Below are 12,813 nucleotides of genomic sequence, written 5' to 3'. Positions count from 1 at the left end.
CTAGTGGATGGGAGTGCACAAATTTTCATCATGAGAGAGGGACTCATGCACAGACTAGGCATGCACATCCATGAGACACCTGAAATCAAAGTCAAGATGACAAACAATAGCAAGGCTACGTGTGTAGGAATTTGTCAAAAAGTTTTTGAGGAATTCTCTGGCATTAAGAAGATAGTGTATTTTTATGTTATTTCAACCAAGGGAAGTGACTATCCATTTATCCTAGGAAGACCATGTCTAATGAAAATGCGAGCTTTGCAGGATTGGAAAAGTGGAAAGTTGATTTGCAGGATTGACAATCATAAGAAGATTGTCTTTGACATGAAGGAGAAACGTCAAGAGGAGCTCTACAAGAATCATCGCAAAGTGAGACGGAGGAAGACTGGACTAATAGCATTTTAGAAGAAGAAGGTAGCAGTAGCACTACAAAAAAGGATTCTTCCATTGAAGTCATGGGAGTAAGGTTTAAGGCAAGCAACCAAGAAACCACTTGCCCAGGCTTGGAGGACGTAGGTCCTCAACAGAACCAAGGTGTACAAGACGAAGGGATGCTAGAAGCTATGTTATCCCCCACACTTACAAAGGAAGAAAGAGGGGAGTTAAAATGTGTGTTAAGGAAGTTTCCTAAGCTTTTTGCTAAAGACTTCACCGACGTGCGTGGAGCAGATGATGCTCAACACAAGATGGAGCTAAAGCCAGAGGCCACACCTAAGGCTCAAAAGCTACAAAGTCTAGGAGTCATCAAGGAGAAAGCTTTACTTAAGGAGGTAAGAAAGCTTCTAGCAAGCAGGTTTTATTTATCTAGTGGAGAATTCAGAGTGGGTCTCTCTCATTGTTGTCACTCCCAAGAAGAAGAGCAACTAGAGGGTGTGTGTGGATTACCGTCCACTAAATGAGGCAACAAAAAGAGATCACTTTCCCCTCCCATTTCAGGATGTGATACTAAATGAGGTAGCTGGTCACAAGAAGTACACTGTGTGCGATGGCTACTCAGGTTACTTTCAAATAGGTATCACATTGGAGGATCAGTTGAAAACAACCTTCATCACTCCTTGGGGTTGTTATGCTTTCAAAGTCATGCCATTTGGCCTAACAAATGCTCCTGCAACCTTCCAATGTTTCATGAACATGGTGGTTCAAGCATTCTTTGGAAAGTCCATAAGGGTTTTTATTGATGATTTTTGCATTTATAGCTCAAAGTTATTTGGCATTTTCAAAAGGTAGAAGAGGGTTTGAAGAAACTCTATGACATGGGAGGACAACCCAACCCCGACAAGTGCCACATAGGTGAGGATAAAGTGATCTTGCTTGGTTACAAAGTTTCTTACAAAGGCATCCAAGTGGATTCTTCAAAGTCAAAGGCTCTTATTGAGCTACCATCATCCAAAAGTCTTAAGGAGGTCATCTCATTCATTAAAAAGGTGAAGGGTATGTCACACTTCATTCACTTAGCTTCGAAGTTACTTCACCCTTTACAAAAGTTGACACAACAAGTAGAATCTGCATGGTCTGATGAGATTGAGGAGTACTTTTATAACATTAAATTCATTTTTTTGAAGCTACCAACACTCATGCCTCCTTGTTGGGAGTACAGATTCTTTGTTAGCTCTAGTGTTGGAAAAGAAACAATTGGTGCTATTTTGCTACAACAAGATCCCCACAGTACCAGGATGCGACCCATCTACTTTGCTAGTAGGGTCATGAGTGCCTTGGAGAGAGGCTACACAGAGGCAGAACTGATGATGCTTTCTCTCATGTTTGTGGTGAGAAAGTTTACATCCTACTTGCTACCAAATTCTTTTGCAATTCTCACTGCAGAAAATCTGTTCCCTTGGGTGTCATCTCAAACGAATCTTAGTACTAGGATCTCTAAGTGAATCATGGAGCTGCAGTTCCAATATTCTTCCAAGGTAGAAGATAGTGTGCATGCACAATTGGCAAGGATTCTCACTTATAGGGTGCATGAAAAGGAGATTAAGGTTCCTGAAGTAAAGACACTACCATTGCCACCACCAAAAACTAATGCTTTTACATTGTTCTTTGATGGAGCTTTTCCACGAGCCACAGGAAAGTAGGAGGAGGGCTAGTGTTGGTCAACCCAAGTGGAGAAATGGTCATGAAAAGAAAGATCAATCTACCAGGTTCAACTAGAAACAATGAAGCAGAGTATGACATACGACTTCATGGTTTGAAGATGTGCATTAGTCAAGGTATATAGCGACTCATGGTAAAGGGGGATGCACTTCTATTTGTGAAGCAAATCTTATGCATTTGGTCATGCAAGAATGAAAGCCCAAGGACAAAGTTTCATGTCATCCATAGGTTGTTTAATCAATTTGAAGAATTGCAATTCTATCATATTCCTAGGAAACAAAATGAAGGTGATGATTTACTTGCACAACAAGCAGTTACATGTGTTAAGAAAGAAGTGCAGGTCATCATAGTGGCAGCACCTATCAAGCAACCAAGATACCAGGGATTGGAGTCATTGGCTCTCAATATCGGCTACATTTGGGAGGGCGAGTTTCCACAAGACTTCACAAAAGCTCAAAAGAGGAGGCTCAAGAAAAAGGCAAGTTCCTATCTCTTCCTAGAAGGCTCCCTCTATCAAAGAAGGAAGCATCAAGTGTGCAGAAGAGTACCAACTATCTACAAAATTCTAGCCATTCTAAAAGGATTTCATGAAGAGGCATGTGGTGGTCATTTTTCCCCAATTAACCATGAAAAAGATTTTTCTTGCAGAGTATGTTTGGCCAAGCTTGCATATGGATGTCCAACATTGGTGTAAAAGCTGTCACAACTATCATGTAAATGGAAATAGAAGGTTGGTGCATGGTCCGAGACAAATAGTGGTTGCAAATGGACCCTTCAAAAAGTGATGCATTGATGCTATGGGTCCTCTTCCTAGAACAAAAAATGGTAAACTCTACATTTTAGTGGCTGTAGATTACACGACTAGGTGGATAGAAGCACAAATTGTGGCAAGGGTAAATGAAAAAATAGTAAGCAGGTTTGTCTACACTAATATTTGTTGCAGATTTGGCACACCTCTGGAAATTGTTTCTGATAATGGTCCAAGGTTCAAGAAGAGGTTACTCATAGAAGTTTGTGAAGCTTCACATTGTACATCGTCATACCACACCGTACTACCCACAGTCAAATGGTTTGGTGGAAAAGGCTAATGGTGTCATTGCATGCATCATTAGAAAGATGGTGCAAAACAAGACAAAGTTGTCGGATGACTTCTTAGATGGTGCCTTGTGGGCGTATCGAACCACATATAGAGAAGCCACAAAGTTCACGCCATTTCCCTTGGTTTATGGCCAAGAGGCTTTGCAGGTTATCAAGCTCAACATCCCAACGATATGGCTTCATGGCAGAGGTGCACAAGATGATCAAGAGGTATGGATGGAGTGACTTATTACATTACTGGAGCTTAAGTGGAAAAGAGAAGCAGCTTACGAGTGCTACAAGAGGAAACCTATACAAGCAAAACAAAAGCTCGACAAGAAACTGAAGGACAAAGGCATTAAGGAAGGAGATCTTGTGCTAAGGTATGACAATTGACTTGATAATTGTTTTGATGTTAAGTTTGAGACTAGATGGCACGAGCCATACATAATCAAAAAGGCTTTCAATTCAAGTTACTATCAGCTTATGGACCTGAATGATAAAGAGCACTCTAGGAAGGTAAATGGGTATCACCTCAAACACTATTTGAGTCACCTTCTACCAAAGGATCTACCAAAGATCTGCCCAAAGGCAACTTTCTCATGTAACTTTTGATGCATTAAGCATGAGTGTAACTCAAGCCAAAATGCAAAGGGGCCAAAACAATGAAAATCTTATCAAGGACTCGGATGGACTCTCTTTGGAAAAGATGCTTTATGATGGTGCAAGAATATACCATCATCCTCGGTGAAGACTAATGATAGGAATTCTCTGGCTATTCAAAATTTCCATAGTGAGATACCTCACCCTATCAAATCACTCAAACACTGTGGTATCCTCACCCTTTCACTGTTCATAGGCGTTGATGGGGCCGGGGAAAACACACCCAGACACAACAGTCACACTCTTTCTCGTAGCTCAAATGCACACACTGGCTAGCGATTTGAGAAGAAACCCCTCCCGAAAAAAAAAACTCAATCCTGAGCACACAGATCGGAGTCTCTCTCTCTCTCTTTCTCCACACTCACATGCTCGAGTCATTAGCCTTGGCCTTGTTCAGTCCTGAGCCAGGTTACTTCAAAAACACCTTTAAAGGCCTACTTTTAAAAGAATCATCTTGAAAAGGAACTTATTTACAAAGACAACGGGAAATCAGAGTGCCCTTATCATAATATGGCAACCTTGCATAGTCTCATGCACTGAGAGTGTCTTCATTGATGACAAGCTCCAAGGCTATGATGCCCTTTCCTTATTCATGATAGCTGCTCCTCTAAATACGAGATCCCTGAGCTCTTGACATTTGCTTTACATAGTCTTGCTCCTGACCTGGCGGCCTATGATGAACTTCCTTTCATTCGTTGAGTAGAGCCCATGCCCAGCTTGAGCATGGCAGTCCCCCGGCCACCCAAAGTCGGCTTCTCCTGGCTGACGTAACCAGCTTTTGCTCTCTTCCAACACCAGACCCTGGCGGCTTTCCTTCTCCTACACTTGCTCCATTGACTAGATGCTGCCCCTTGACGTGCACACTCTACATGGCCAGCCTTTGTACATATGACATTGATGCCTCTCCCTTCTCTCTGGTTCCCTCGGCTCTGCAGCTCCCGCGCCCCCCTTTTCTTGGCAAGCTCGTGGCTTCTAGAGCCTCGTTTGAGTCCCTTGGCGACACAAAAGCGTGCCCCCTTCTCGTTTGCTGGCTCCAGCCCTAGTACGGCCCTGCGTGGTGCTTCCACCTTCTCCTGGCCATAGGTAACTGCAGCAGATGACACTCCTTTGGGCCTGCAAACCGGGTATGGGAAGCCCCTACGTGCTCACTTTCTCTCGTGCGCTCCTGGCCGCCTCTACTCCCTCTCTGCAGCTCTGAATCGGTCCTTGCCCACGAACGTGAGGTGCCCTCTTTCTTGAGCACTACCTCCTTCTCTAACTCCAAGCAAGTTGAGCTCCTAATTCCTTGAGCATGGCAAATTCTCTCGGTTGCCTCCCCCTTGACCTCAGCCCAGCTCCCATGAGCTCTTCTGCAATATGCACTCCTCACAGCAGGCACCCCCCTCTCCCCTCGGCCATGGCTTCAGCTCTCTGAGCCTTACTGTCCTAGTCTGCAGCTCCCGGCCGTGGACTCTTGATGGCTCCCCTTGACTTATAATATGCAGCCCATGCGCCAACAGATGGCGCCCCTGCAAGCCGGCCTTCCCTTTCGCTTGCTGGCAGCGCCCACGTGCATGCTATCCCTCCATCATTGCAAGCGGCTTCCAGATTAATGCAGCCAAGCTGACTGCTCTCCTTTTGTTGAAGTAGGCGGCCTCCGAGCCTTCTCAACTGGGCGGCCCATGCTGCCCCTCGACCTTCTCATGGCGCCCAACTTCTCCACGGCGGCCTTTCACCTGCAGGCCCATGCCACCATCATTGCAGACGATTCCAAAAATGTATTCCTTTCTTTTTAACTTAATAGATCAACCAAACCTTGGACTCCTTTACGTCAAATTGAGTATGCTTTAAGGACTCCATCCTAAACCGTGTCAAGGCCCATCAAGCACACCAATGTAGTTCCCATTCAACATAAGCGAAATGGCGTCTGACCCTCAGCCATCTTTGCAATAAGAGCGGACAATGGATAGTGATGCCAAAGTAGACACTCCCGGATTGATCTCTAGTAAGGGCCTCATGAACAGCCCTCCTCTATTATAGGTTGGCCACTCCTCTCATGCTCAAGGCGAATTGAAGTCCTCCCTTTGCATGTAGGCGGCTCCGATCTCTGAGGTTTACTCATATATGTACCTTGTATCCATTCTGGCACTTGCATAATCATATCCCTCGTGCTTGAAAATAGAATTGCTCGCTTTGGGAGCGCATCGGTTTAGAAGGATCAAGAATCTATCATCTTTGCCCAACCCCTTAGTTGAGCATTCATGTTCAACCAAACACTATATGTGAGCCAAAAACCTGATAAAAAAACAAAGTGCAAACTTAAGCTGCTCGAAGACAAGCGCCTATACAAGGTTATGTACAAAAACCATCTTGGCATCCTATCATGGAGACCCTCCTGGATCAAATGGGAACCAGCTAGTCTCCCAAAGCTTGTAGCAATCTCCTTCTGGGTGATAGGGCACCAAAGCCCAAGCCACAAAGCACAAATCTCCATCCGCCCAGATCCTAGACGGTAGGTAGCTGGTTTCCAGATATACAACCATCTAGAGAAGGCTGGAAACAAAAGCTTATTATCACAGAATACTCTCCCTTTCCCCTAACTTCAAAGCATGAGCAGCAAGGCCATTATAACTCTGCTCAAAAGCACTATCATTCTCGAATCATACACCTTGTACGAGAAAGACATCTCTTTGACTGATTTCCTTGACCTTAGCGGTGCATAGATCAGAAGTATCTTTTAACATCAGTTGCTTCATCTCTTGCTCCTTTGACTTTGGAACATTTAACAAGCCTCTCATAGCTTTGATCTTGTCAAGAGCCTTGTTGACATAAACCTCCTGGGAGGGATCAATTGGAACATTGCGCTCATCAAATCCCCAGTCATCTGAATCCACAGAGCTATTCTCCTCACCATCATACACGTTGAAAGCCTCCAAGGGAGAAACAAAGTTATCATCTCCAAGCTTGCCTACAGACACCATATCTTCTTCATCAGAGTCCTCCTCTACCACTGGCTCAATCTGTATCACCACCTGCTCTTCAGGTCCAACAGAGGATTTCCCAACCCCTTGGTTTGGCAGCGCCTCTATCAGCTGGCAGACCACTGCTACCTCTTCTGAGAGCACCTACTCACTCGTCACATCATTAACCAAGCAAGACATGAATTCGGCCCATACCTTCTCAGACTCCAAGTCGGCATCACCCTCACTTAGAGGGAAAATCTCCTCGTCCTTGACACATGATGACCTACACTGCAAGGCTGCATCTCCATCCGTTCCCAAAGAGTTTGCTACCCGAGACACCTCCCATGGCCGCTCACCGACTCTGGAACCTGTTGCACCTCTGTATGTTGCTCATGGCAAGGCTTCCCACCCTCTTGCTCTATCAAACCAGCTTTCGATACCACTTTGAAGTCTTCATTTGAACTGGGTACACAATCAGAATATGCACCATCCTCCTCATCTTGCTCGTCTACAGTATGCACTCCATCAGGAACTGCATCCAAAGTCTTGCTCGAGGTTCCCACATCTTCGGCACTGTCTGAGCTTGTGCCACTACCATTGTCCTCAGACTCGCCCATATATCCGCTATCGGTAGATATCAATGATTCTCCATCATCAGATAGTGCCTCTACTACGGTTGTTGATACCATAAACCCCTTTTGATCTTCACAAAAGGCCATAAGTAGGGCTAGCTTTATCTGATACCAGCTCCTTTGCTCTGTTGTTCAGAGGTTGCAATAGATCCTCCATGCGGCTCCACGAAGCCCTTGCCACACATAATTTGCCTTTTCTTCATCTGTGCACATATGCAACTCCTCCATCTCTAGCTCCACCAGCCATGTCAAAGGTCGAATCCTCTGCCTTGGTGCTCCACTAAACAACCTGTCAATCTTGGAGTGCGCCATCTACATCCACTTGGTAACTTTAAGGCTTTAGAACAATTGAAAGTATCTCGGCATTGCCCTAGAAGAATTATCTAGGAGATTTTCAACACAAAAGAACACACGTTCCCCAACGGGATCGCCAAAAGATGATGGGGCCAGGGCAAACACACCGAGACACAACACTCACACTCTTTCTCGTAGCTCAAATGCACACACTGGCCAGCTATTTGAGAAGAAACCCCTCCAGAAAAAAAAAACTCAGTCTTGAGCGCACACAGATCGGAGTCTCTCTCTCTCTCTTTCTCCACACTCACATGCTCGAGTCATCAGCCTTGGCCTTGTTCAGTCATCAGCGAGGTTACTTCAAAAACACCTTAAAGGCCTACTTTTAAAAGGATCATCCTGAAAAGGAACTTATTTACATAGACAACGGGAAATTAGAGTGCCCTTCTCATAAGATGACAATCTTGCATAGTCTCATGCACTGAGAGAGTCTTCATTGATGACAAGCTCCAAAGCTATGATGCCCTTTCCTTATTCATGATACGGGCTCCTCTAAATACGAGATCCGTGAGCTCTTGACATCTCCTTTACACAGTCTTGCTCTTGACTTGGCGGCCTATGATAAACTTCCTTTCATTCGTTGACTACGGCCTCTTGATGCCCAGCTTGCGCATGGCAGACCCCGGCCACCCAAAGCCGGCTTCTCCTGGCTGACGTACCCAGTTTCTGCTCTCTTCCAAGACCAGCCCATGGCGGCTTTCCTTCTCGTACACTTGCTCCCTTGACTGGATTCTGCCCCTTGACGTGCTCACTCTACATGGCCAGCCTTTGTACACATGATATTGATGCCTCTCCCTTCTCTCTGGTTCCCTCAGCTCTGCAGCTCCCGCGCCCCCCTTTTCTTGGCAAGCTCGTGGCTTCTAGAGCCTCCTTTGAGTCCCTTGGTGACACAAAGCTCCTGCAGTGTGCCATCTTCTCGTTTGCTGGCTCCAGCCCGAGTACGGCCCTGCGTGGTGCTCCCCCCTTCTCCTGCCCATAGGAAACTGCACTAGATGACACTCCTTTGGGTCTGCAACCCGGCTATGGCAAGCCCCTACGTGCTCACTTTCTCTCGTGCGCTCCTGGCCGCCTCTACCCCCTCTCTGCAGCTCTGAATCGGTCCTTGACCACGAACGTGAGGTGCCCTCTTTCTTGAGCACTACCTCCTTCTCTAACTCCTGGCAAGTTGAGCTCCTAATTCCTTGAGCATGGAAAATTCTCTCGGTTGCCTCCCCCTTGACCTCGGCCCAGCTCTCATGAGCTCTTCTGCAATATGCACTCCTCACAAGCAGGCACCCCCCTCTCCCCTCGGCCATGGCTTCAGCTTTCTGAGCCTCACTATCCTAGTCTGCAGCTCCCGGCCGTGGTCTCTTGATGGCTTCCCTAGACTTATAATACGCAGCCCATGCGCCACCAGATGGCGCCCGTGCAAGCCGGCCTTCCCTTTCTCTTGCTAGTAGCGCGCACGTGCATGCTATCCCTCCATCTTTGCAACTGGCTTCCAAATTAATGCAGCCAAGCTGACTGCTCTCCTTTTGTTGAAGTCGGTGGGCCTCCGAGTCTTCTCAATTGGGCGGCGCATGCTGCCCCTCGATCTTCTCATGGCGCCCAACTTTTCCAGGACGGCCTTTCACCTGCAGGCCCATGCAACCATCATTGCAGACGATTCCAAAAATGTATACCTTTCCTTTTAACTTAATAGATCAAGAAAGAGCGAGTTCTCACCATCAACCTTGGACTCCTTTACGTCAACTTGAGTATGCTTTAAGGACTCCATCCTAAACCGTGCCAAGGCCCATCAAGCATATCAATGTGGTTCCCATTCAACATAAGCGAAATGGCGTCTGACCCTCAGCCATATTTGCAATAAGAGCAGGCAATGGATGGTGATGCCGAAGTAGACACTCCCCGGACTGATCTCTAGTAAGGGCCTCATGAACAGCCCTCCTCTATTATAGGTTGGCCACTCCTCTCATGCTCAAGGTGAATTGAAGTTCTCCCTTTGCATGTAGGCGGCTTCGATCTCTGAGGTTTATGCATATATGTACCTTGTATCCATTCTAGCACCTGCATAATCATATCCCTCATGCTTGAAAATAGAATTTCTCGCTTTGGGAGCGCATCGGTTTAGAAGGATCAAGAATCTATCATCTTCGCCCAACCCCTTAGTTGAGCATTCATGTTCAACCAAACACTATATGTGAGCCAAAAACCTGATAAAAAAACAAAGTGCAAACTTACTCTACTCGAAGACAAGCACCTATACAAGGTTATGTATAGAAACCATCCAGGCATCCCATCATGGAGACCCTCCTGGATCAAATGGGAACCAGCTAGTCTCCCAAAGCTTGTAGCAATCTCCTTTTGGGTGATAGGGCACCAAACCCCAAGCCACAAAGCACAAATTTACATCTGCCCAGATCCCAAACGGTAGGCAGCTGCTTTCCAGATATACAACCACTGAGAGAAGGCTCGAAACAAAAGCTTATTATCACAGAATACTCTCCCTTTCCCCTAACTTCAAAGCCTGTAGCTGCAAGGCCCGGGGCGGTCACTTATCAAAAGACCCCTATATCACGTGCGTTTAAGAGGTAATTAATAATACCCCAATATACATACTATACTTACACTGTGAGCCTATTTAAAAAACCCCCACCCCCCTCTGTATGTATACATTTTTATACATTTTGGTCTTTTAATAATACTCTCCGGTTAACTCACGTGATATCATACACATTCTAAAAAGTGACCGCCCCGGGCTGCAAGGCCATTATAAGTCTGCTCAAAAGCACTATCATTCTCAAAGCATACACCTTGTACGAGAGAGACATCTCTTTGACTGATTTCCTTGACCTTAGCGGTGCATAGATCAGAAGTAACTTTTAACATCAGTTGCTTCATCTCTTGCTCCTTTGACTTTGGAACATTTAACAAGCCTCTCATAGCTTTGATCTTGTTAAGAGCCTTGTTGACATAAACCTCCTGGGAGGGATCAATTGGAACATTGGGCTCATCAAATCCACAGTCATCTGAATCCACAGAGCTATTCTCCTCGCCATCATACACGTTGAAAGCCTCCAAGGGAGAAACAAAGTTCTCATCTCCAAGCTTGCCTACATACACCATATCTTCTTCATCAGAGTCCTCCTCTACAACTGGCTCAATCTGTATCACCATCTGCTCTTCAGGTCCAACAGAGGATTTCCCAACCCCTTGGTTTGGCAGCGCCTCTATCAGCTGGCAGACCACTGCTACCTCTTCTGAGAGCACCTACTCACTCGTCACATCATTAACCAAGCAAGACATGAATTCGGCCCATACCTTCTCAGACTCCAAGTCGGCATCACCATCACGTAGAGGGAAAATCTCCTCGTCCTTGACACATGATGACCTGCACTCCAAGGCAGCATCTCCATCAGTTCCCACAGAGTTTGCTACCGGAGACACCTCCCATGGCCGCTCACCGACTCTAGAACATGTTGCACCTCTGTATGTTGCTCATGGCAAGGCTTCCCACCCTCTTGCTCTATCAATCCAGCTTTTGATACGAGTTTGAAGTCTTCATTTGAACTGGGTACACAATCAGAATATGCACCATCCTCCTCACTGTCTTGCTCGTCTAGAGTATGCACTTCATCAGGAACTGCATCCAAAGTCTTGCTCAAGATTCCCACATCTTCGGCACTGTCTGAGCTTGTGCCACTACCATTGTCCTCAGACTCCCCCATATATCGGCTATCGATAGATGTCAATCATTCTCCATCATCAGATAGTGCCTCTACTACGGTTGCTGATCCCATAAACCTCTTTTGATCTTCACAAAAGGCCATAAGTAGGGCTAGCTTTATCTAATACCAGCTCATTTGCTCTGTTGTTGAGAGGTTGCAATAGATCCTCCATGCGGCTCCACGAAGCACTTGCCACACATAATCTGCCTTTTCTTCATCTGTGCACATATGCAACTCCTCCATCTCTAGCTCCACCAGCCATATCAAAGGTCAAATCCTCTGCCTTGGTGCTCCACTAAACAACCTGTCAATCTTGGAGTGCGCCATTTGCATCCACTTGGTAGCTTTAAGGCTTTAGAACAATTGAAAGTATCCTGACATTGCCCTCGAAGAATTATCTGGGAGATTTTTAACACAAAAGAACACACGTTCCCCAGTGGGATCGCCAAAAGATGATGGGGCCGGGGTAAACACACCCAGACACAACACTCACACTCTTTCTCGTAGCTCAAATGCACACGCTGGCCAGCTATTTGAGAAGAAACCCCTCCGGGAAAAAAAAAACTCAGTCTTGAGCACACACAGGTCAGATTCTCTCTCTTTCTCTCTTTCTCCACACTCACATTCCCGAGTCATCAGCCTTGGCCTTGTTCAGTCATCAGCCAGGTTAGTTCAAAAACACCTTAAGGGCCTACTTTTAAAAGGATCATCCTCAAAAGGAACTTATTTACATAGACAACGGGAAATCAGAGTTCCCTTCTCATAATATGGCAATCTTGCATAGTCTCATGCACTGAGAGAGTCTTCATTGATGACAAGATCCGAAGCTATGATGCCCTTTCCTTATTCATGATGATAGGGGCTCCTCTAAATACGAGATCGCTGAGCTCTTGAAATCTGCGTTACACAGTCTTGCTCTTGACCTGGCGGCCTATGATGAACTTCCTTTTATTCGTTGACTACGGCCTCTTGATGCCGAGCTTGAGCATGGCAGACCCCGGCCACCCAAAGCCGGCTTCTCTTGGCTGACGTAACCAGTTTCTGCTCTTTTCCAAGACCAGCCTCTGGCTGCTTTCCTTCTCCTACACTTGCTCCCTTGACTGGATTCTGCCCCTTGACGTGCTCACTCTACATGGCCAGCCTTTGTACACATGATATTGATGCCTCTCCCTTCTCTCTGGTTCCCTCGGCTCTGCAGCTCCCGCACCTCCCTTTTCTTGGCGAGCTCGTGGCTTCTAGAGCCTCCTTTGAGTCCCTTGGTGACACAAAGCTCCTGCAGCGTGTCCCCTTCTCGTTTGCTGGCTCCAGCCCGAGTACGGCCCTGCCTGGTTCTCCCCCCTTCTC

General features: G+C 46.3%; 1 protein-coding gene across 1 annotated transcript; it reads right to left on the bottom strand.

Moving 5' to 3' along the window:
- Window positions 1-4,243: 4,243 nt before the first annotated feature.
- Window positions 4,244-9,230, bottom strand: LOC147459676 (uncharacterized). Its single transcript, XM_086510890.1, has 2 exons — window positions 5,629-9,230; window positions 4,244-5,549 (listed from the first exon to the last, which is right to left on the bottom strand). Exon 1 carries the CDS (start codon window positions 7,493-7,495, stop codon window positions 7,103-7,105), a length of 393 nt encoding a protein of 130 aa, XP_086367016.1. The 5' UTR covers window positions 7,496-9,230; the 3' UTR covers window positions 4,244-5,549; window positions 5,629-7,102.
- Window positions 9,231-12,813: the final 3,583 nt, after the last annotated feature.

The sequence above is a fragment of the Adiantum capillus-veneris genome, chromosome 4 (genome assembly GCF_014529385.1).
Source record: "Adiantum capillus-veneris isolate H3 chromosome 4, ASM1452938v2, whole genome shotgun sequence".
Taxonomy (NCBI): Eukaryota; Viridiplantae; Streptophyta; class Polypodiopsida; order Polypodiales; family Pteridaceae; genus Adiantum; species Adiantum capillus-veneris.
This window is presented reverse-complemented; position numbering and strand designations above follow the sequence as displayed.

Coding starts and splice junctions, on each gene's coding strand:
- LOC147459676 (XM_086510890.1), bottom strand. CDS start 7,495: ATGGCCTTTTGTGAAGATCAAAAGGGGTTTATGGTATCAACAACCGTA.